The 22,018-nt window shown below is 36.0% G+C and overlaps 5 protein-coding genes across 7 annotated transcripts; 3 read left to right on the top strand and 2 right to left on the bottom strand.

Annotated features, from left to right (window-relative positions):
• The first annotated feature begins 9,173 nt into the window (after nucleotides 1-9,173).
• Nucleotides 9,174-10,277, top strand: LOC128261850 (uncharacterized). Of its 3 annotated transcripts, none has more exons than XM_052995756.1 (3): nucleotides 9,174-9,497; nucleotides 9,557-9,666; nucleotides 9,757-10,277. In XM_052995756.1, exons 1-3 carry the CDS (start codon nucleotides 9,283-9,285, stop codon nucleotides 10,128-10,130), a joined length of 699 nt encoding a protein of 232 aa, XP_052851716.1. In that variant the 5' UTR covers nucleotides 9,174-9,282; the 3' UTR covers nucleotides 10,131-10,277. The 3 variants fall into 3 exon arrangements, with proteins under 3 accessions (XP_052851716.1, XP_052851714.1, XP_052851715.1); XM_052995754.1 differs by having other exon boundaries at nucleotides 9,557-9,684; XM_052995755.1 differs by having other exon boundaries at nucleotides 9,176-9,497; nucleotides 9,754-10,277.
• Nucleotides 10,278-10,435: 158 nt separating this feature from the next.
• Nucleotides 10,436-12,013, bottom strand: LOC128261849 (uncharacterized). The gene is made up of 4 exons (XM_052995752.1): nucleotides 11,746-12,013; nucleotides 11,290-11,686; nucleotides 11,132-11,234; nucleotides 10,436-11,070 (listed from the first exon to the last, which is right to left on the bottom strand). The coding sequence occupies exons 1-4, from the start codon at nucleotides 11,914-11,916 to the stop codon at nucleotides 10,878-10,880; spliced, it is 864 nt and encodes a 287-aa protein (XP_052851712.1). The 5' UTR covers nucleotides 11,917-12,013; the 3' UTR covers nucleotides 10,436-10,877.
• Nucleotides 12,014-12,584: 571 nt separating this feature from the next.
• LOC128263061 (lysosomal Pro-X carboxypeptidase) lies at nucleotides 12,585-14,261 on the top strand. The gene has a single exon (XM_052997722.1). The coding sequence runs from the start codon at nucleotides 12,680-12,682 to the stop codon at nucleotides 14,090-14,092; it is 1,413 nt and encodes a 470-aa protein (XP_052853682.1). The 5' UTR covers nucleotides 12,585-12,679; the 3' UTR covers nucleotides 14,093-14,261.
• A 516-nt stretch (nucleotides 14,262-14,777) lies between these two features.
• Nucleotides 14,778-17,274, bottom strand: LOC128263060 (cell division cycle protein 23 homolog). The gene is made up of 3 exons (XM_052997721.1): nucleotides 16,190-17,274; nucleotides 15,521-16,122; nucleotides 14,778-15,453 (listed from the first exon to the last, which is right to left on the bottom strand). The coding sequence occupies exons 1-3, from the start codon at nucleotides 17,154-17,156 to the stop codon at nucleotides 14,995-14,997; spliced, it is 2,028 nt and encodes a 675-aa protein (XP_052853681.1). The 5' UTR covers nucleotides 17,157-17,274; the 3' UTR covers nucleotides 14,778-14,994.
• A 531-nt stretch (nucleotides 17,275-17,805) lies between these two features.
• On the top strand, nucleotides 17,806-21,390 carry LOC128263062 (phospholipase A2 group XV). The gene is made up of 4 exons (XM_052997723.1): nucleotides 17,806-18,344; nucleotides 18,410-18,781; nucleotides 20,443-20,965; nucleotides 21,024-21,390. The coding sequence occupies exons 1-4, from the start codon at nucleotides 18,188-18,190 to the stop codon at nucleotides 21,244-21,246; spliced, it is 1,275 nt and encodes a 424-aa protein (XP_052853683.1). The 5' UTR covers nucleotides 17,806-18,187; the 3' UTR covers nucleotides 21,247-21,390.
• Nucleotides 21,391-22,018: the final 628 nt, after the last annotated feature.

Below are 22,018 nucleotides of genomic sequence, written 5' to 3'. Positions count from 1 at the left end.
TTCCCCCAAGAGAGTTGTTAACGTTTTTTCATAGCCGTGTTTACTCTTTTTCATCTTGGCGCCGTGACTCTAATGACACGCCCCCCTCCGCCCACAGCCCACCGTGCCCCCTGGAGCCACGCCCCCTTTGGCTAGCGAGCGATAAGCGACAATAAACATAAAAAATGAATGCTCAGTTCCCGGTGGAGCAGGCTTTTCCTCGTCATTCCCTGGGTTTTCCACAGCTTTTCCCCAGTTTCAACGCGTGCCATGGCGAAAATTTTAACAACCGCATGAGATTTTTCCTGCCGTCAAAGTTTATTGTAGCTTTTTACGGATTTTAACGGATTTTCAACGCATAAACATCTTTTTCATTTTCACTTCAAAGAAGCACTCTCATCCTTTGGGATCTCAAATTAGTTCACAACGAGAATTTATTAATTGAATCATAATTTACAGGTGCCGGAGCGAAAAATGAGCGATTTTTTTATTTTTGACTTGCAAAATAAATGTTAAATTTAAGCCTGTAAACATATCAATCATTTTAAGTTATTGGCAATTTTAGTTCAGTTTATATTTTTTCTGCCAGCTTTAATTAATGGCTTAGCAGAGAAATGTGGGAAAAATACTCGATGAAAAAAGTTGCAATAAATCTATTTAATCGAATGTGTTATTCGCTTATAAATTCGTGAAACAAAATATAACGCAGAAGGAAATATCAATGGTCTTAGTTCGAAATTAAAATCCCAAGATGATTGTTTCAAAAAAAAACTTGGTTTCCATTTAAATTCTTTGAAGTGCCCTGACTTCTGGGACTAATTGCATTCATGGCTCGTCTCAAAAACTCCGACACATACCCGCTTAGAAGTGTACGCCTGCCATGTGAGAAATGCCAGATTATTAACAAATTCGTATGCCACATCCCCTTCCAACTCGCCTGTCAATTTGTCGCATCGGCAAATAAAGAGGCTGGCTGGCGGAAAAATAGGAACCCGAAGGAGCGTACAAGGAAAAGCCAGAGACGACTGTCAATACAATTTCCAGGGCAATTCGAAGCGGAAAAGTCAGCCAGGGAAATGCAGACGACTTGGGCATGTGGGTGGGTTGGCTGGTTGGTTGGATGCCAGCTCAAAATGCGATCAGCTCGACAGCTAAGCTCCACTTGCCAGGCAATTTTCTACAAGGCGCTGACAGGGATAGGGATACAGATATGGCAATTGCTGAAATTATTTCCCAGGCGAACTTTTGATGTTTTTCGGCCAGAAATGTTTGTTAACTGCCAAATCAATCTACGCCAATCGATGCTGGGCAAAAACGCATCGTTGGCCCATTTAAAACCAATTTAATTTACTGGGTGCGAGCAGTGGTGGGAAATGCTGGGCTGGAAATACACTGATAAATACACTGATATAAGAGAAAATTAAGTGATTTAACAACGTTTTCTTTTAGAAAAACATGTACTTTTGCAATCTTTAAACTATTTGTGAAATGAAAAGAACATTTTACATTATATTTATTATAAAAAACCTATACAAAATAAAACTATTTAATTGTTCAAAATTCGTTTTAAAAAAAATTGTGCAATAGTTTGAAATCTTTGTTTAATAATGTACTGAACAAAAAAGTTGTATATATTCCAGCATTCGACTGAGGTTTAATTATTACAAAAAAAATAAATATTTTAAATATAAATTAAATTTCCAAAATTTCCAGAATGATAAAAAAGGGTATTTTATATGAACAGTTCTATTTTAATGTCTTTTACCTTAAGTAATTGATTATGAACCAGTTAATCAATATGTATTTTATACCAAAATCTTAGATTTTTATTCTTCAATTTTAGTTCTCAGTGCCATGAAAAGCATTTTCAGCAGCCACGAAATTTGATCAGAGATAAATTCCAATTATTAAAATCGAATTTGCACAGCAAGTCAGCACATGCAACATGCAATGGGCGTGGCCAGTGGGCGAAGTGAGGGAAGTGGGTTGCATTTTGGGAGCCACTGAAACATTTTATCAAATTCTAATTATGCAAAACGGAGGGGAAAAAAGCAATTAAACCGAATGTCCCCAAATGCTCGAATGCAACTAACTATAAAATGGGCAAATTATCAGATCTCCAAAGCACAAAGAACGTGAGGGCGTGGCCAACGTACATTGTTCGAGGGAAGGAACTTTATGTGGTCGTGTTTCGACTTTCTTGTTACGTTTTCCAATTAACTCCGCTGTCCAACGCTAGTAAACGCTATTGCCCAACAAATTTTCCATAAAATTGCATTTTTGCTGCTTCAATGAATTGTCAAATCTACACATCAACAATAACTTAACCTTTCTGAGGCGGGGCTTACATGAATAAATGTAAAACCCCCTGTTAACGCTTCATAAAATTGCACTTTAAACAATCGAATTGACGGTGGTCGAACTAACCTAACAGTGCGAGAAAAATAAAAAGCTTTTTCAACAGGGAAAACAAAAACAGGATGTGTCCAGACAACAGCAATGGCATAAAGTATAAATTGTTAATAAATAAATTTTATTGCAACTCGAATTGTGATATGCTTTTTGTTTTACAATTTCTGCATCACAGGCGCATCCATTCGACAATTGACAGCAAAACGCATGGCGAAAACAGAGAGCAAATAATAAAAATCATGAAAAATTGCGAGTTGTAAGCAATCATTGCAAAGGCCACAAGAACATAAAGCATCATGCGAAAATGTTAATTTTTATGTAATTTTAAGCATTTTAACATGCTCTTTAAAATAAATATTTGGTTATTGGTTAATCGGGGCTCTACAAAAAAAATCTGGCGATTTAAAATAACTTTATAAGTTGTACAACAATAATATACTTTTTTATTGTACCACAGATCTCTATGATTTTTTTTCATATTTTTATCATATATTTTATAATATCTCTGAAGAAAGCAATTTTACATTTGTTTAAATTACATTTTTATGTGATAATAATAATTTTATAATATTCTGTTTAGGATGCCTTGTATTTGTAAATGAATAATCCTTATTATGTTCATAAATAATAAAAATTAGTAATAAAAAAGTGCATAATATAAAATATAAATAATGCATGAATACAATGGCGAGCAGACAGCGGACAATAAAGACACGCCCCATTAAGTTAAATGTTTGTTCGCCATCTCCCCGTTTATTTTTCACACCGTCTGTCTCTTTTTCTGTATGTTTTTTGAAGCTTTGGCACTTTGTTATGAAATATGCATTGCCTCATATTTACACGAGCATCATTAATTTTGCAATTTTACCGGCGTTTCTTTGATATAAACCGATGCATTAATATTCCTATTTCGGTAGTTAGTCGGTCGGAAATGAAAAATGATTCTTCATTAACATGATGCAAGTTAAATGGCGTCATTTATTCTGATACTAAGGGAAATATTATTACTTTTTGTGTAAATCTATATAAAAACAAGAAAGAAAGCAAACTTCGGCAAGCCCTTGCAGCTATTGCAAGAATTAAATACTTTTAAAAACATTAAAATTATGATTTACTTGCGTATATGTTGAAAAACATTGAAGCTATGATGTTTTGCAGCTATAATTTTTTTGTTTATTTTTCCGATTGTTCCTATGGGAGCTATATGCTATAGTCGTCCGATCCGGCCCGTTCCGACTTATATACAACCTGCAATAGAAAGACAACTTTTGTGAAAGTTTTATGCAGATTGCTTTAAAACTTAGAGACTAGTTTGCGTAGAAACGGACGGACAGACGGAAGGACAGACAGATCGACTCTGCTAGTGATGCTGACCAAGAACATATATACTTTATAGGGTCGGAAATGTCTTCTTCACTGCGTTGCAAACTTCTGACTGAAATTATAATACCCTCTGCAAGGGTATAAAAACCATAATTGGAGGTAGTTTAAACTTGTTGTGTTGATGATTTCAAAATTGTTGATGAAAGATATACGAATTTGCAGTTCACTTCAATTTTAACATCCCATTTTTCAAAAAAATTGATTAAGTGGGCTTGTGGTTGTCTTGTGGTTGAATAGAAATCGGCAAATAGTTTAGTTTAGTATTAGTTTAAGGCTCAGATATTTTTATATTTCAATAGGTGTGCTTGCCTTTTTTTAAGTCATTTTTGACTACCCATTGAAATTAAGCAATGAAAAAAGTTGGTTAAGCTATAAAATAATGTTGCAAAGGTTGACGGGAGATTTTAATAATTTAAATAATAATTTAAAAAAAAAAGCATTAAAAAAGCCGATAAAGAAATATAAACAACACTTATGTCAAATCCAAATAGAACGGATCAAATGCACGAAATGCCAAATAATTAATCAAATTGATTTACGCTTGTGCCGCTCACATTCGAATGTTCTGCCCCCGTCTCCTGATTTTCAAACATTTTATTGCCTTTTTGCTGAGCGCATAAATCTAATGGAAAAGTTGCAACTGCAACCAGTTCCCATTTAGAGGAAAAGCTTAAGAGCGGCGCAACGGACCGTTGATCAATTATTTCTGAACGCTAATTAGTCGGACAACTAGCGCCACAATGATTATTATTTCTTCTTTTGACATTAACAAACCAAAAAAAAATGAAATCAATTAGGCGAACCAGTGCACAAAATGAAAAATAATCTCGCCATGAGTCCGACGATGATTATTGTGATGGATATTTTATGTGACACCACTGACCGGCGGACCAAAAAGGGGTTGACCTCATTGCAACGGCTGACATTTTTGATGCTGCTTTGTTTCCGTTTCCGCTGGGCTCGTTTTGACATCAGCGCTTCGGTTTCGGAAATCCCACCCACCACCACCCACTCGAAATTCAATTATCCGCCGTTTTTATGATAATTTATATATCAATATACACACGAAAAACGAAATTACATTTTGGCTTATTAATTTATGCACGAAACTCGCGGGACCGAATGAATTGATTTGTGTGTGCCCATAAATGTGCAATTTCAGCTTATACCCAAAATCATTTACACAATTAATTACACAAAATTGTCACAGTATTTTGTAAGTGAAAATATTTTTATTCCATATGAGCCGATCGTTGAAACTGAACTGAAGCACAAAGAATCTTATGGCAGGGCATTTCCCTTACCGTATGCCAATTATGTTAACCCAATATTATGCTTATGCCCTCGGATACACTCGACTAGCCACTGACTGCAAAATAAACTACTCAAAGACGTGTAACCAAGTGTGTGCCTATGTGGGCTCAATCAAACGGAACGGTACCAAATTGTTATGATAAATGCCAACGTTAAACAGGGTTCCCAAGTTAAATTTTTCCTTCCAAGAAAATATACTGTCTTATTTATTTATTCACTACCCAACTATTCTAGTCTAAAAATGGTTCTTGTATTAGTAGAGCAGATCTCAAATAAAGCCGTTAGTATTAGTTTTTAATTTGAATCTATGTTTTCTTTTCCCTGCTGTATAAAAATCAGCTGCAACTATTTAATTTTTTTTATCACGTAATAGATAATGTATATAGTTGCACCCACGATACAGAAACCATCGTATGTGTAAACTTACAAGTATAAAGAAGTTAATCCAAACGAATTAAACATTAAAAATAAATAAGAGTTTATGTATCTTTGAAAGTCCGATTCGTTTAAAAAAATTTAAGTACGACAAAAATGTTCAGAAAACATATAAAACAAAAATTTTAATGAATTTTTTATTTTCTTTTTTTTTATTTTTATTATAAAATTAAAAACATATAATTTTTAAATTTGTATTGGACAAATTAAATTTATTTTTAAAATTTTAATATTAAATGTGAAAGTACAAATTGAATGCTAATATGTTTTGAGCATTGGTTCAACCTCTGAAATTCAGACAAGTGTTTTACAAAAAAATTAATATTTATGATCTGCATTATAGATATATAAAAGACATATCTTTTATCAAAGACATCCAATGTCTTTAATGAATTACTAAGGATTCAGTCATTCATTCAATCACATGTGATGTTTTACATGTAAGGTTTTTCATCATAGATCACAAATATTTTTATTTATTTTATTTTAGAAGTACACCCATTCGTACAAAAGATATTTTTTATAAATAATCAAAATGGAAAAACTATTTTTTTTTCAATTTTATAAAAAAAAAACGTCTAATTTTGATTTTAGCTATAAAAATTGAAAGAAAAAGATTTATTTTAAACTTGTAAAAAAATATTGATAAATAACTTTTAATTTTCAAATTTTATTAAACAAATTACAAATTCTATGCATTACAGTTTTTTATAAAATGCAAGCAACTACAAATATTGTATTTTTTTATTGTACATTTTTAAGATATATGTGTTATATTACATCAAAAATAATCATCATAGTTTTCTTTAATAAACTTAATTGGGCATTGTGAACTATTTTTGGTTATAATGTATTCCTTTTTAGAATTGGTTAACTTATAAGCGCCTTCGAGTGCACTTTTCTGAAACTGGTAATACTTAACACATCTTTTACCTCCTTTATTCAAGAGATTTAGGCGGTTGATCGTGTTTATGCGCGCAGTAATTTGATTTTCCAAAGACTGACGGCGCCTGTCGTATTCTTTAAATTTTGACAGGTATTCCTCTTTTATTTCAAGTCTGGTGTTTATCTTAGAGTAAAGTTTTTCTACCCACTGATAGAGTTCAGCGTTTCCAGTGGAAAAGCGTTTATACTTATTTACAATATCTCGTATTTCCTGAGCAACCTGTTCACTTTTCTGTTTTTTATTACCTAAGGCTGTGAGTTAAATCATATTATTGGCAGAAAGATCTTGGGCTTAGTAAGTACTCACTGAAGCCAAGGTTTACCAATAGGATTATTGCAATAATCTTCATCTCGCTAAGTAGAAACGCCAACTGAAACTAACATTCAAAATTAAATGGATATAAAATTTGAATTTTAAGGTATCGGCTTAAAGGGTGTAACAAAACAATTCGGCAAGCTAGAATTAAAATACAACAAAAGGTAAAATCCAATAATTTTAAACTTTTTTTTTATAAAAAAAAAAGAGAAAATATACTGTCTAATTTATTTATTCACTACTCAACTATTCTAGTCTAAAAATGGTTATTGTATTAGTAGAGAAGATCTCAAATAAAGCCGTTAGTTAGTTAGTTAGTTTTAATTTGAATCTATGTTTTAAGCTTACCAATTTATATGAAAAAATGATTTCTTGTGCCTGCTGTATAAAAATCAGCTGCAACTATTTAATTTTTTTATACGTAATAGATAATATATATAGTTGCACCCACGATACAGAAACCATCGTATGTGTAAACCTACAAGTATAAAAAAGTTAAGCCAAACGAAATAAACAATAAAAGATAAATACGAGTTTATGTATATTTGAAAGTCCGATTCGTTTAAAATATTGGAGTACGACAAAAATGTTCAGAAAACGTATAAAACAAAAAATTGTAAATTTTTTATTTTTTTTAATTTTTGTTATAAAAATTAAAAACATGAGTTATTTTTAAATTTTTATTGGAAAAATTAAATTAATTTTTTAATTTTTAATATTAAAATTGAAAGTACAAATTGAATGCTAATATGTTTTGAGCATTGGTTCAACCTCTGAAATTCAGACAAGTGTTTTACAAAAAAATTAATATTTATGATCTGCATTATAGATATATAAAAGACATATCTTTTATCAAAGACATCCAATGTCTTTAATGAATTACTAAGGATTCAGTCATTCATTCAATCACATGTGATGTTTTACATGTAAGGTTTTTCATCATAGATCACAAATATTTTTATTTATTTTATTTTAGAAGTACACCCATTCGTACAAAAGATATTTTTTATAAATAATCAAAATGGAAAAACTATTTTTTTTTCAATTTTATAAAAAAAAACATCTAATTTTGATTTTAGCTATAAAAATTGAAAGAAAAAGATTTATTTTAAACTTGTAAAAAAATATTGATAAATAACTTTTAATTTTCAAATTTATTAAACAAATTACAAATTCTATGCATTACAGTTTTTTATAAAATGCAAGCAACTACAAATATTGTATTTTTTTATTGTACATTTTTAAGATATATGTGTTATATTACATCAAAAATAATCATCATAGTTTTCTTTAATAAACTTAATTGGGCATTGTGAACTATTTTTGGTTATAATGTATTCCTTTTTAGAATTGGTTAACTTATAAGCGCCTTCGAGTGCACTTTTCTGAAACTGGTAATACTTAACACATCTTTTACCTCCTTTATTCAAGAGATTTAGGCGGTTGATCGTGTTTATGCGCGCAGTAATTTGATTTTCCAAAGACTGACGGCGCCTGTCGTATTCTTTAAATTTTGACAGGTATTCCTCTTTTATTTCAAGTCTGGTGTTTATCTTAGAGTAAAGTTTTTCTACCCACTGATAGAGTTCAGCGTTTCCAGTGGAAAAGCGTTTATACTTATTTACAATATCTCGTATTTCCTGAGCAACCTGTTCACTTTTCTGTTTTTTATTACCTAAGGCTGTGAGTTAAATCATATTATTGGCAGAAAGATCTTGGGCTTAGTAAGTACTCACTGAAGCCAAGGTTTACCAATAGGATTATTGCAATAATCTTCATCTAGCTAAGTAGAAACGCTAACTGAAACTAACATTCAATATTGAATGGATATAAAATTTGATTTTTTAAGTAGCGGCTTAAAGGGTGTAACAAAAAAATTCGGCGAGCTAGAAATAAAATACAACAAAATACAAAATAAATAATTTAAAACACTTTTTATATAAAAATGTATTCCATTAATAACAGTGGCTGAACTTTGGGTGTTTAAAAAACAGTAAATGGTTTGAAAAATTACGGAACATCCAGTGCCAAGGAAGTAATTTACAAAAAAATTGTTGAAGTCGTTTTTCATTTAATTTTGTAACTAGTCCAAAATAACGTATGTTCATAAACAGTGTTCATTGAATAAAGCTAAAACTTTTGTCTTAAATCATAATTTATTTTATATATTGCTGCTTTAAAATAAATTTGAAATTCGTTTATATTTTACTGTACAAGACAAAAAAAACAATTTAACCGAGATTTTTATTTGACACCCTACTCATAATATATTTTTATTTTGCTGTGTTCTTTTAGGTGTTTGACATACTGTAATTATACAATGTTTCTACATCTACATGTATTTAATCAATTAAAGTATTTTAATACCAAATTGTAGTCGATAGCCGATAAGTTGATATTTGTAAAAGGTCCATCCCTAATAACATCTGTAAGAAATAACAAAACTTTGTTTTGCTTTTATTTTGCAAATCAAATGAAATTAATAGCACTAAATTAAGATGACTTATATAAAACGGAAACCGATTTCATGGTCCCTATACTATGAATCATTACTATTTGATTTGTGGGAGGAGAACATTGCGTCTGTGCGGGCTGGTCAAAAGAGCACAATTGTATGCGGGGCTATGGCGGAAAAATTGGATGATGCCGGGTTTATTGGAGTCGAGATGAAGGATGTGCGGACAAAACTGGACAACATAACCAGAAAATACAAGTAGGTACCCTTCAATATTAATTGTTTATTCGAAAGGACTAATAACTCCTGAAATTCAGACAAGAGCGCAAAGAAGTACAGTCGACTTGGCGGCACTTTGAAAGAGTTGATCGCATTCTTGGCAGAATAAATCCACTAAAATACGGTCCTTTAATAGAAGAAAGCACAGGTAGTCTTAAAAATGATAGTATATTATTATTAGCAGAGCCGTATGCTCAATACAGTCTCGACATCCGAAACACAAATTTAATTGCAGAAGAAAATGGAATAGAGGAGTACTTAGAAGACGATTTGGATTACAATGACATTGATAACGGTGCTCCAAGTAACGATGGTGGGGAATCATGGGAGCGCACTCTGGAGATGATGTCAAATCCGGGATCCCCTTGTGATGACCCGCCCTTTTCGCCACCTTACAAGCGGCAAAAACATTCCCAGGAAGAGATGACATCCTTCGAAGCAGGAATACTGGAGGCCACAAGAGAACGCAACAAAGAACTGAAAAAAATGCGGGAGGAATTGACCGATCTGGCCAGTCGGCGGCTTAATTCCTTGGAGAGGCTTGAAAAGACCATGATGCGCATGGAAAAGGCCAATGCGAAATTCCATCAGCAATTGCTGGACAAGTTATAGCACTGTTAAGCTATTACGAACAAAAGAAGTTCGCAGATATGCTTAGAAAAGCCCACATAATTGTGTGCGTAATACCAAAAACAAAATATTTAATTAAGAACTTATGGGTCCTTTTCGTAAAAAACTTTGGAATGTAATCACATGAAGCATTCTGTGATAAATCTTTTGTATCATTTCAATCATATCGGTAAAAAAAAAAACTTAGACCGTTTTTAAGCACTCAAATCATTTAAATTCCTCTCAATTTTGTAACAATTAAATTAAATTAAATTGTAATTTACTTTTAATGTAAAAGTAACCAGTAGAGTATTATTTGTACGTACTAAAATAGTTAAAATATAAAAATAATATTTGATTTCACAACGGCGACATATGTAGATCCTATTTCACTCTATTATCTTTCCGGCTGCTTGTTGATAAAGTATGAAATGGCGTTTCTCATAGTTTCCGGAGCTGCCAACAAGTCAGTGAAACTGTCGGTTTCCTCGGGCTGAGCACGATCGCTATCATCGATTTTCCAATTATCCATAAGATCGCTATTTTTGTAATTTAAAAAGTTGTGTAATATACAACAGGCTATTATAATTCCCGGCGCTTTACGGTTGCGATTATCAAGTCCCCTATGAATTCGGGAGAAGCGACATTTTAATTGGCGAAAGGCATTCTCAGCAAGTCTCTTGATTTTAGAATGGGCATCATTAAAAATAATTTCATTCTCTTGCCCATTATTTTCAAACGGGTAGGCCTTCATGACGGCTGTTGAGAATCGAAAGGCCGAATCGCCAACCAAAAGCACCGGCACATCGACTTCCTCGATAGTCTTTGAATTGGCTTAAGAATATCACTTGAATTGACCATTTTCTTCAAGGTGCTGGCTTCATATATCTGCGACTTGCTGCAGCGACCCTGGCAGCCTGTATTTACATATAGAAATCTTCCTCTAGAAGCGGTTATAAATATAATAGTTTGGGTATATAAAAACATTTAAATAAGAAGTTTACCTGTGATCTACTAATGCTATAAGTATAGTAGAATACCATCCTTTCATGTTATAATAATCCTCAGCATCGGCGATGGGTGGTCGTACTTCAATGTGTGTTCCATCTGCAAAAATGTTTACAAATCACTGTGATATATCTGAAAATAAACAGTCATTTACCCAAAACTCCGAAGCATTGAGGAAAGCCTAGCTCGTCGAATCCCGAGACACATTCGTCCAGTTTCTCCTGGGTGAGAAACTCTGGGGGCAGGTACTCCGAGGAAAAAACGCGGCAGATAAATCTGCAGAACTCAGTCAGGACTTTTGGTACCATCGACGAGGGAATTCCAAATAATCTGCCCACTTTGCGATAGTCTTTTGATGATCCCAATGCATATAGGGCTATAGCTATGCGTTTTTCTAATGCAATTGCATTCGGGTTCTCTTGTTTTATTCCCACATTTCGAAAACGCTCCACAATTTCATCAAAGTATTCCCTTTCCATGCGAAAATTATCCTTGAAGAAGTCATCAGATTTTTGCGGGACATCTCGCTCCCAGAATTTACCATCCGGGTGCTGTAATGTTTTCATGATTTATAGTTTATATAATTATTTATAAATTTAATTATGTATACCTCCCGTTTGAATGGTATTTCGATGGGATCTTCCTCTGCAAGTACTAGCAACAACTTGGTCGAATCCTCTTCCAGTTTCTGCAGCTCCAATAGGTTCCGCATAAATCGATCGTTGTAATCTTTCATTAGCAACATTAAGCTTGTAATTTGATTCCTTCTATTGTCATCCATTGTTTTTAGATTTTCTAAAACGACAAGCAAAATCAAACTCAAATCAAAATAAACCGGTACAGGACAGCTGTGTTGTTTGGCAATAATTATCGATAACACACTCTAGTGTTGAGAAATACCTATTTAAGGCCTGAACCTATTTAAAAATTGTATAGGTTATTTTGTACTCTTCCATTTTTTTTTCAAGTTATTTAGGTACATTAATATAAGTATTTAAATTTCTAACTTTGTCAACCTAGAAATAACCGTTTCCTTAAATTTTTCAATAAGACCAATAAATGGTATAGAAATAATTATAATCGTATTTTTCAACCTAATTTAATTAAGTTTTATTCTAGCATACTCTAGGTGTCGAGAGATTGGAAGTTTTTATAGTAGGATACAAAAATGAAAACTTTCCCATAACTGTATCTATTGAGTTATGTAGTTTTTAAATCTGTTACAAATTTGTAATTTATTACTGAATCAAACATAATTGATGAAGATTAACGGAATGTAAAATCCTTCCTTATCTTTTTTTATAAAAATCTGAGATGAAACGTTTATATTAAATACATTGTAAAATTAATTTAATTAAAAAAAGTTTTAAAACGTACGGTAATTGATTTTTTAAAGTCGTATCAAAAAATATTGGGTCCATAGACTATTGCCACCTGGTAACACTGTATAAATATATAAAGTATAATATAAAGCCCGGCTTAGAGATAACGAACTGAGAAGCTTGTAAGTCCAATTGGTCATCTGATTCTGATTGTCCCCCAAAATGGGAGAACTTATAGTGCGAGCTGCATTGTCGGCGATTTTGGGAATCCTCCTGATCACGGGTTCTAAGTCCGAACAAAGGTTCAAGTACGAGATCAAGGAATTCCAGGTGCCTCTGGATCACTTCAGTTTCCTGATCAACGCCACCTTCAACATCCGGTATTTGTACAACGACTCGTTCGTGGACAAGAGCAATGCCCGCACTCCGATCTTTTTTTACACGGGCAACGAGGGGGACATCGAACTCTTTGCCCAGAACACCGGATTCCTGTGGGAGCAGGCGGAGAAGCAGAATGCTCTGGTCATTTTCGCGGAGCATCGGTACTATGGCAAGTCCCTGCCCTTCGGGAGTTCCACCTTCAACACCAGCATGCCGGAGCACTTGGCATATTTTACGGTGGAACAGGCCCTGGAGGATTACGCCATGTTGATCAGTTTCTTAAGGAGCGATCGCCAGATGCCCGTGGTGGCTTTCGGGGGATCCTACGGCGGAATGCTGGCCGCCTGGTTCCGGATGAAGTATCCACATTTGGTCACCGGAGCTCTGGCCGCCTCGGCACCCATTCTCCAGTTTCCCGGTATAACCGATTGCGACATCTTCTACCGGATTGTTACGTCGGTTTTCGAGAATGCTTACAACGCAAACTGTACAGTAAACATTGCCAAGTCGTGGAAACTCTTTGAGACGCTGGGCGGGAATGATGCGGGCAAAAAGCAGATATCTGATGCCTTTCACCTATGCAGTCCCCTCAAGAGCGATGCGGACCTGAAGAAGTTCCTGGGCTACATCGACGAGGTCTACAGCAACCTGGCCATGGTGAACTATCCGTACAACAGCAGTTTCCTGGCTCCATTACCGGCTTATCCGGTGAGGCAGGTGTGCTACTACCTGAAGGACTTGCATGCCGGCGACGGGGATTTACTGCACGCCATGTCCAGTGCGTTGGCGGTCTATACCAACTACACTGGGTCCTCCAAGTGCCTGGATATATCCGCCACCTCGAACGCCGATGAAGCGGGTTGGAATGTACAGTCCTGCAACCAAATGGTGATGCCTTTCTGCTCCAACGGTACCGAAACCATGTTCCGCACCTCTAGCTGGAACTTCAAGGAGCACGCCGAGAAGTGCTACAAGGACTATCGCCTCACGCCCAAGCCATATGACATAATTTTACGGTATGGCGGCAGGAACTTGGAGGCTGTCACCAACATCATCTTCAGCAATGGCCTGCTGGATCCCTGGAGCGGTGGCGGTGTGCTGCAGGCCCCCAATGACAAGGTCTTCGTCATCATTCTGCCGGAGGGAGCCCATCACCTGGATCTGCGCCACAGCGATCCTGCAGATCCGCCTTCAGTGCGCGATGCCCGCAATAAGGAGGCAGAAATCATAGCACGATGGATCCAAGAGTTTTGAGATCGAAACATATTGTAATGCATCTATTTTAAAGCCGAAGTAATCAAAAACTGGAAATTATGAGTACATATTTTTAATCTAATGAACAATCTATTAAATAGATGCATGATCTATTTTGTAACACTTTGAAAAATTTTACTCAATAAATACTTTTTAATCTAAATCGGTATTTTTAAAAATACTTTTCAAGCCTATTTAACACTAGTTTTTGAATAATAAGAACTTTTTTACAATACTCATTTATGGCCCAGTAAACATTGGTGCCTTAAAATTTTTTTATCCAAGGTTTCTGGAATGGAATTGTATTTTGTAAATGCTTTTTTTAAGCCGAAGAATGAGTACATATTGTTTTTAATCTAATTATCAATTTATCGAAACGACGCAACGCAATTTGTAATACTTTTAAAAATTTGTAATAGATGTGTTTTCTTTTTAATCAAAATCTTTATTATTTGGATAATTTTTTCTAAGCCAAGAGTTTTAAATATTAAAAAAAATTCGATTAACATTGGTTGCATTTAAAATGTTTTATCTTAGTTTTTTAAATTCGGTGATTTTTTAAAATGAATTTTCAAATGTACATATGAATCTATTAATGAATGATGAAAATTTGTAGAAATTCGCGTGGAGAACCAATTGCTTTTGATCAAGTTTTAAACTTGTAAACCAAATATAACTCATTAAAAAATTTTAAAGGTTTTATCTTATTTTTGAAATACAGTGACTTTTTAAATGAATTTTAAAATTTACATTTTGATCAATTAATTACTGATGATAGTTCGTACGAATTCGCGTGTAGAACCAATAGTTTTTGATCAAATTTGATACGACTAGTATATTTACTTGGATTTTCAATATAATGCATAAAACAAGAGCAATTTATACAAGTGGATCGTATTTAACTAATCGATGAACACGCTGGAAATCTCCATTGAGCTGGCATCATCCGAGGGCGGCTGCTCCGGAGGATTTGCCGTGCCGCTGGACGGGCCAGGCGTCTCCTCAGTGGCTGTTGTGACTGCCGTTGCGGACGTGGTTGTGGTACTGCTAGCAGCCGGTGTAAGGCTCGTCCTGTTGGCCTGCGATCGACGCATTCCCTCGGCCACGGACCTACCCGGACGCAAGCTGTTCGACGAGCTGCTACTTGACCCTGCAGCAGCAGTCGCAGTTGTTGATGTCGTCGTGGTTGCTATGGAGGTGAAGGGCACACGTACACGAACATCTTGAAGCTCCCACTCCATTTCATCCTCGGAACTAGTCTCTGCATTCGCCACTGTCGCAGAAGTTTTGGGCTTCTTTTGCCACTCAGCATTGCGCTTCCAGTCGATTGTCTTCAGCAATGCCTTTGCCTCCGTTTTTCGCTGAAAAATTTGAATAATTTGATTAATTAAATTATGGTTTCTGACCAAAAAAAAAAGTTCTGCTCACATCATCGGAGTCCAGACACTTGTAAGCGTAATAGGCAGCTCTTTCGTAATCCGCTTTTTTTTCGTAATAATTCGCAAGCGTAATAAAGCCTTGGTAAAGACTCTGTTTATCGGTGGCCGCCCGCTCGTCTTCACAGTACATGATGTAGCAATGGACCGCCGTTTCGTGATCGCCGAGCTTCTCGTGCAGATTGGCCAGTTTGTACATGGCTATGCCCTCTATATCACCCACATCGATGGCCTTCCAATAGCACTTGACCGCATTCTCGCACTTGTCCAGCTTTTCGTATGTCTCGCCCAAGGCAACCAGCATGCGGGAGTCGTACGGACGCAGTTGGTGGGCGATTTTAAAGTAGTACAAGCTGTAGTAGTGCATTTTGATTATCTCGTAGGCCTGGCCCAGCCCGTACCAGGCGCGATAGTCCCGCTTGTTGACCTCAACGGCCTTTCGGTAGCTCTGTATGGCTGCATTTGTGTTCTTCAGTTCCATGAACTCATGACCCATCAGCGTCCAGGCGGCCAGATACTTGGGATTTAGCTTAAGGGCCCGCTGGAAGTATGAAATAGCCACCTGGTGATCACAGCGTATGCTGTAGTAGTTACCTTGGGGTACAAAATATTATATTGTACATTAGTTTAATACATGTTTTTTATGTAATTATACTCCCACCTATCACACAGCACGTCTCCGGACGATACTTATTGATGCTCACAGCCTTGTGCGCCAACTGGGCCATCTCGGTCTTCATCTCCTTGACGAACAGGAGGTTGGAGTAGGTGTCCACATTGTCCAGGCGGTAGGGATCACTCTCCAGCAGTGCCTGATAAAGTTCGATCGCCTTGTCCACATCCCGCTTGTTGTGATAGACCAGAGCCATTTGGGCAATCAAGTAGATGCTCTTGCTAAAGCCTGACGCCTGAAGATCCTCGTAGATCTTAAGACCGTCGTCATTTAGGTACAATTCTAGGTAAGTGTGGGCCATGAAGAAGTGCCGCATCCAGTGCCCACCCAGCTGCAGACTAAGCAGCTTCTTCTTTTCCATGATAAGCGGCGATAGTTCCAGGTAGGCGCTCCACAGCATGGGCACCAGTCTGATGGCCTGGATGAGCATTTGCTCAGCGGCCTGGTTGAGATTCAGGGCCTTAAGGACAACGCCGTACAAATAGATGCCATAGCCGTCCAGTCGACTCTTGCCGTACTCCATGCGCAAAGTGGCCAGCAGATCGGCGAGGTCACGCATCTGATTGGGCTCGTGGAGATTCGCTTGATCTGTGGTAGAGTCCAGTCGGCGCTTTTCTCGCGCCATGTACGTGGAGTAAAAGTGCAGGAAGCGCGGCACACTGGACTCGCAGTTCCTGACCGCATGGGCTGCCCGATCGTACTCCCTTACATCGTAGTAGCTCTTGGCCAGAAAGTAGTCACTGTACTCCGCCGGCGCAATCCCCTCCAGCTGGCATTCGCTGAACGTGCGATCGTCGTGCGGAGCTTCATTATCTATTTGCACGTCGGCCAGTCCGTGGTGCATCTCCGCCAGCCACTTGGTGCTGTGCAGCAGACCCCGCTTGGAGCACTCGACGATGCCGCGGCGTAGCTCCCGCTTCACGTCCGGCAGCAACACGCTGAAGAACTCCTGCATTGCGATCTGGGTTCAACTTGGTCCGGCTTTGACTGGAAAAGCTATATAAAATAAAAACAATTTTTTGCCGGTCGCGCTTCGCCTAGTGGTGTGCTTACGAAACAATCGGACAGCGATAAAGGCTAATCGATAAGTTAGTGATGGGGGTAGTACCGTGGTGAACGGTAACGGTAACTAGTGTTTGAATATTTGTACCTAGCAACGTAGTTAGGTACATTGCCCAAGTAAGAATGTGTTTTAACTTTTCTAGAAACTTAGCTTTAGGTTAATACCTTTAAACGGTTTATAGTGTGTATGATAGTGCCGTAACATATTTAATAATTGGGTATAATTATACCAATCAGCGGTTATCTAAGTTCAATTTTTGGGTAAAATGTACCTTATTTGGGTCAATATAAATATATCAACACAATTAGTGTGAACTTCAAAGTAGTTAGGTACAATATTTTTTTATAACCTTGTATTTAAATTACTATTATTCATACTTAGCCATTAACAACACCTATATTTCTTATTAATTCAAGTTTATATGAAACAGCTTTGCAATTTTAAAAATAACTTATTTTAACATTTTTTGTTTACTTAACAGGTGTTTTTAGTCCGTGACCAGTTCACAGATCACTTATCTTATCTCCATACCACAATTTTGTTCACCTGGCCACACTAAGAAAATGCAGGAAAGGCAAAAAAATAAACGCTGACCATAACAAACTGTGCAACAACATAAAGATAAGCAACAATAACATGTTCGTGAAATCAATTCCTTTGTTTAAATAAATGATTGGGTCCCGTGACGACCTCTTCAGCGGGAAATGCGAGCCCCGAAGTTCCGCAAATAGAGTTTAAAGGTCAAATATCAGCTGAAACTGCGCAGACAACAAAAGCATTATTTAAATGAATAATAATAATCGTAAAGCTTTGTGGTGGGCTGATTCACTTGTTTACGCAGAGACTTTTATCAAGCGATTTGATAACCTGTAAGCTAAAGCCATAGTCGTCACTCCTGCAAATCGCATTTTGCACATCGCACAATGAGGCTCAAATCGGGAATATTTCTGGTGCTGCTATTGGCCACTTTTTTGGGTCTAGGCGAATGCTTTTGGCCCTGGCCTTTTACCAAAAAACACAGGTCAAACGAACCTCCTCCTCCACCGCCCCCTGAACCCAAGCTATCGCCCGTGATTTTTGGTAAGCCCATTGATTTTTACTTGGCAAGGTCAGGTTGATTTTAAAGAGACTTATACATATTTCAGTTCCCGGCGATGGAGGCTCTCAGATGGATGCGCGCCTAAACAAGTCCAGCGCTCCCTATTTAATTTGCCAAAAGACCCACGACTGGTATAATCTCTGGCTGGATCTCGAGCAGTTGGTCATTCCGATGGTCTATTGCTGGATTGACAATGTCAAGTTGTATTACGACAAGGTCACCAGGACCACCCACAACACGCCCGGTGTGGAAACGAGGATTCCCGGATGGGGCAATCCGGAGGTCGTCGAGTGGATCGATCCAACTAAAAACAGTGCCGGAGCCTACTTCAAGGACATTGCCAATGTGCTGGTGGATCTGGGCTATGTGCGCAAACTGAACATCCATGGAGCACCCTACGACTTCCGCAAAGCGCCGGGTAAGTTCATCTTATAGATAGTAAACATTTTTTTATACCCTCTCAGAGAGTATTAATATAATATTTATTATTATATATTAACTGATAAATACATACAACAAATTTTAAAATGCATAAATTATCAATAATGTTTATTATTTAAACTAAAATATAGACAAAAATGGAATAAACTTCGGCAAGCCGAAGTTTGTATACCCTTGCAGCTATTTTAAAAATAAAATATTCTTGAAAACATTTAAATTTCGATTTATTTGCGTATATGTTTAAATTTTAAAGGTCTAAACATATTATTCATTAGAACATACTTTAAATTGAACAATAAGGCATGGTGCAAACAAATATTTACCTTTTTTCACAAGTGGTACAAATTTCTTTGTTCAAATCAATTATAAAGCAATTTTCTGGCAGGGTGTTTAGGCAATTTTCAATTAAATTTGGCTTAAGTCTTTTGATTTTCGGCATTTCACGTTTGTATGTATCTTAATTTACTCTATTCAATTACTCACTTTCACTTGACAAGATTATCTTTGTTTAAAAAATAATCAAAAACTCTTTTTTATAAGTCCCTTTCTTATACTTTACAGGTAGAATTAAATTTGTCAATAAAATATATTAGCATATTTTGCATATTTTTTGCTCATTTTGCATATATTTTGCTCATTTTGCAAATTTTTTTTGCATGTTTTTAGCATATGTTTTGCAGTAATATAGTCTCAAATTTGATTATTTTGAAAGATAAAACGTCTAAGCACAAATTTAGGTACAAATTGGACAGAAATACACAAATATCAAAAGTCCAAGGGTACATATGTATTTATTTACAACGCCTGGTTTAAAAACATTGAAGCTATGATGATTTTCAGCTCAATTGTTCGATCGTTCCTATGGCAGCTATAAAATATCGTTTGCCGATTTTAATAATTAAGAGCGTAATTATGAAGTATTTAATTATTACTATGTCAAAAAGAATTTTCTTTAAAAAATTTAAAAGTGGAGAAGTTAATTTAAAAAAAAAAATTTTTTTTTAATGTTTTGATTGGTAGATATATGAATTAGTCGTCCGATTTTAATGAAATTCAAACCGTAGTTCTGAAAAATGTTTAACATTACTATATCTCGAAAAACTAACAAAAAATAGTATGTAATATATATAAATCATTTTGTTTTATATTTTTTTTCCGATTGTGCGACAACTTTTGGGAAAGTTTAATGCTTTTCAAGCTTTAAAACTGAGAGACTTGTTTGCGTAAAAACGGACAAACGGACGGACAGAAGAGCAGTTGGACATAACTAGATCGACTCTCCTAGTGATGCTGATCAAGAATATATATACTTTATAAGGTCGGAGATGTCTCCTTCACTACGTTGCAAACTTCTGACTGAAATTATAATATCCTCTGCAAGGAAATGACAAATTTGATAACTCTGAACAGATTTCCTGCCTTAATGTAAAAAAAGTGGATGTTTCTTTAAAAAATTGAAAATGCCCAAAGTATTAAAAATATAAGTAAAATACAGACAAGTGTGATAATTCAGTAATATTCTTTGATAAGCTCTCTTAAAATTCCTTTTTTTATCGGTGAGCTTTAATTAATTCAACTTATTTTGTAATAGAAAATTTAAAAATTTTACCATAAAAAAGTAATAATTTTTTGTTTCAGATGAAAACAAGCAGTTCTTCATCGATCTCAAGCAATTGGTGGAGGACACTTACGAGGCCAACAATCAGTCGGCTGTCACCTTTATCACGCACAGCATGGGCAGTCCCATGACCCTCGTGTTCTTGCAGCAGCAGACAGTCGTGTGGAAGGCTAAATACATAAAAAGGATGATAAGCCTCGCTGGAGCTTGGGCTGGCAGCTTTAAGGCAGTGAAGGTGTTCGCCATGGGCGACGATCTCGACTCGTTTGCTCTGAGTGCGAAGATCCTTAAGGCCGAGCAGATATCACACCCATCCACTGCTTGGCTCCTGCCGTCGCCGCTCTTCTGGAAACCATCGGAGGTTCTGGCCACGACCCCGAGCAGAAACTATACAATGGCACAGCTCAAGGAGTTCTTCAACGATATAGACTACATGACGGGCTGGGAGATGCGCAAGGATACGATTAAATACAGCCGAAACTTTAGTCCACCCGATGTGGAGCTGCACTGTCTGTATGGCGATGGCATAGACACAGTGGAGAGGTAAGCTTAGATATTTGTGTGGAAAGAAAACCAAACTAACGCTTGCTTAAACCAACAGATTGCAGTACAAAAAGTCGGCTATTGCCGGGGAAACGCCAAAGCTTATAATGGGTCTGGGCGATGGGACTGTAAATCAACGCTCTTTACGAGCCTGCCAATATTGGGCGGGTTATACCAGCTCTCCGATAAACACATTGGCCCTCCAGGGCGTTGACCACATGCATATCCTGTCCAATCCAGATGTCCTTAAATATGTTCGCACTGTCATGCAGCAGCCGTAATTTCTAGTGTCCTGTTTAATTAGGCTAAGAACTTCTTGATTTCAAAATCCCATGCGGTATCTGTGAAATTTAAACACAAAACAATGCCAATTTTAATGTTAAATAAATGTAATTTGTTAAGTAGAACAAACCTAAAGAAGTATAGAGCCTCACTTTGCATTTTCTTTAATTTATCTTTATTGTTATCTTATTGATTTATGCTTATAAGATGAGATATCGAATCACGTGTGTCAATGTCAATGCATAACGCTTTTTATTACTCAATAGTGTTTCATTTTCCTCTTGGTTTTATTCGTTTTTATTGTTTTCCATTTTCATTTTTTCATTAATAAATTGTTTATATGTATTTTACAAAGCGTTTACTTAGATGTATTCCATTTTAATTATACCGAATAATTTGTTAATTATTGCACTAATATTTAATTTCATTCACTTTCCTGCCGCCTCCACATTGCTAATTTATTGTAGTTGACATTGTTCATTACTTTTGGTATAATTTTCCATTTAAAGTATGCTCTTGCTTATGTACCTCGATATCTGGGTAGATATAGAAAAAAGTGTTTTTTTTCGGTTGCAATTAGGATAAAACTAAAGTTGTCGAATGATTCTTGTGTTTTTTTTGATAAAATCAAGAAATATATATTTACAAATATTTTGCTCATACAAAAATCGCTGTCGTAGGCTAAATTTGTGGACATTTTTGCTAGAGATTTGTTTTGCTAACTGCGGATCATGTCATCGGTTTTTCGCTTTTTGAGAATACAAAGCATAT

Source organism: Drosophila gunungcola, unplaced genomic scaffold (assembly GCF_025200985.1).
Source record: "Drosophila gunungcola strain Sukarami unplaced genomic scaffold, Dgunungcola_SK_2 000001F, whole genome shotgun sequence".
Taxonomy (NCBI): Eukaryota; Metazoa; Arthropoda; class Insecta; order Diptera; family Drosophilidae; genus Drosophila; species Drosophila gunungcola.
Note: the sequence above shows the minus strand (reverse complement) of the source record. Positions and strands in the feature narration are given on the sequence as shown.

Excerpts from the sequence above, each read along its gene's own strand:
- LOC128261850 (XM_052995754.1), top strand. The coding sequence starts at position 9,283 with ATGACTTATATAAAACGGAAACCGATTTCATGGTCCCTATACTATGAA. Across the intron at positions 9,498-9,556 it reads AACATAACCAGAAAATACAA|ACAAGAGCGCAAAGAAGTAC; the intron begins GTAGGTACCCTT and ends CCTGAAATTCAG. Across the intron at positions 9,685-9,756 it reads AGGTAGTCTTAAAAATGATA|AAAATGGAATAGAGGAGTAC; the intron begins GTATATTATTAT and ends TAATTGCAGAAG.
- LOC128261849 (XM_052995752.1), bottom strand. The coding sequence starts at position 11,916 with ATGGATGACAATAGAAGGAATCAAATTACAAGCTTAATGTTGCTAATG. Across the intron at positions 11,687-11,745 it reads AAATACCATTCAAACGGGAG|CACCCGGATGGTAAATTCTG; the intron begins GTATACATAATT and ends AAAACATTACAG. Across the intron at positions 11,235-11,289 it reads TCAATGCTTCGGAGTTTTGG|ATGGAACACACATTGAAGTA; the intron begins GTAAATGACTGT and ends ACATTTTTGCAG.
- LOC128263061 (XM_052997722.1), top strand. The coding sequence starts at position 12,680 with ATGGGAGAACTTATAGTGCGAGCTGCATTGTCGGCGATTTTGGGAATC.
- LOC128263060 (XM_052997721.1), bottom strand. The coding sequence starts at position 17,156 with ATGCAGGAGTTCTTCAGCGTGTTGCTGCCGGACGTGAAGCGGGAGCTA. Across the intron at positions 16,123-16,189 it reads GGAGACGTGCTGTGTGATAG|GTAACTACTACAGCATACGC; the intron begins GTGGGAGTATAA and ends TTGTACCCCAAG. Across the intron at positions 15,454-15,520 it reads AGTGTCTGGACTCCGATGAT|CGAAAAACGGAGGCAAAGGC; the intron begins GTGAGCAGAACT and ends CAAATTTTTCAG.
- LOC128263062 (XM_052997723.1), top strand. The coding sequence starts at position 18,188 with ATGAGGCTCAAATCGGGAATATTTCTGGTGCTGCTATTGGCCACTTTT. Across the intron at positions 18,345-18,409 it reads GCTATCGCCCGTGATTTTTG|TTCCCGGCGATGGAGGCTCT; the intron begins GTAAGCCCATTG and ends TACATATTTCAG. Across the intron at positions 20,966-21,023 it reads GGCATAGACACAGTGGAGAG|ATTGCAGTACAAAAAGTCGG; the intron begins GTAAGCTTAGAT and ends TTAAACCAACAG.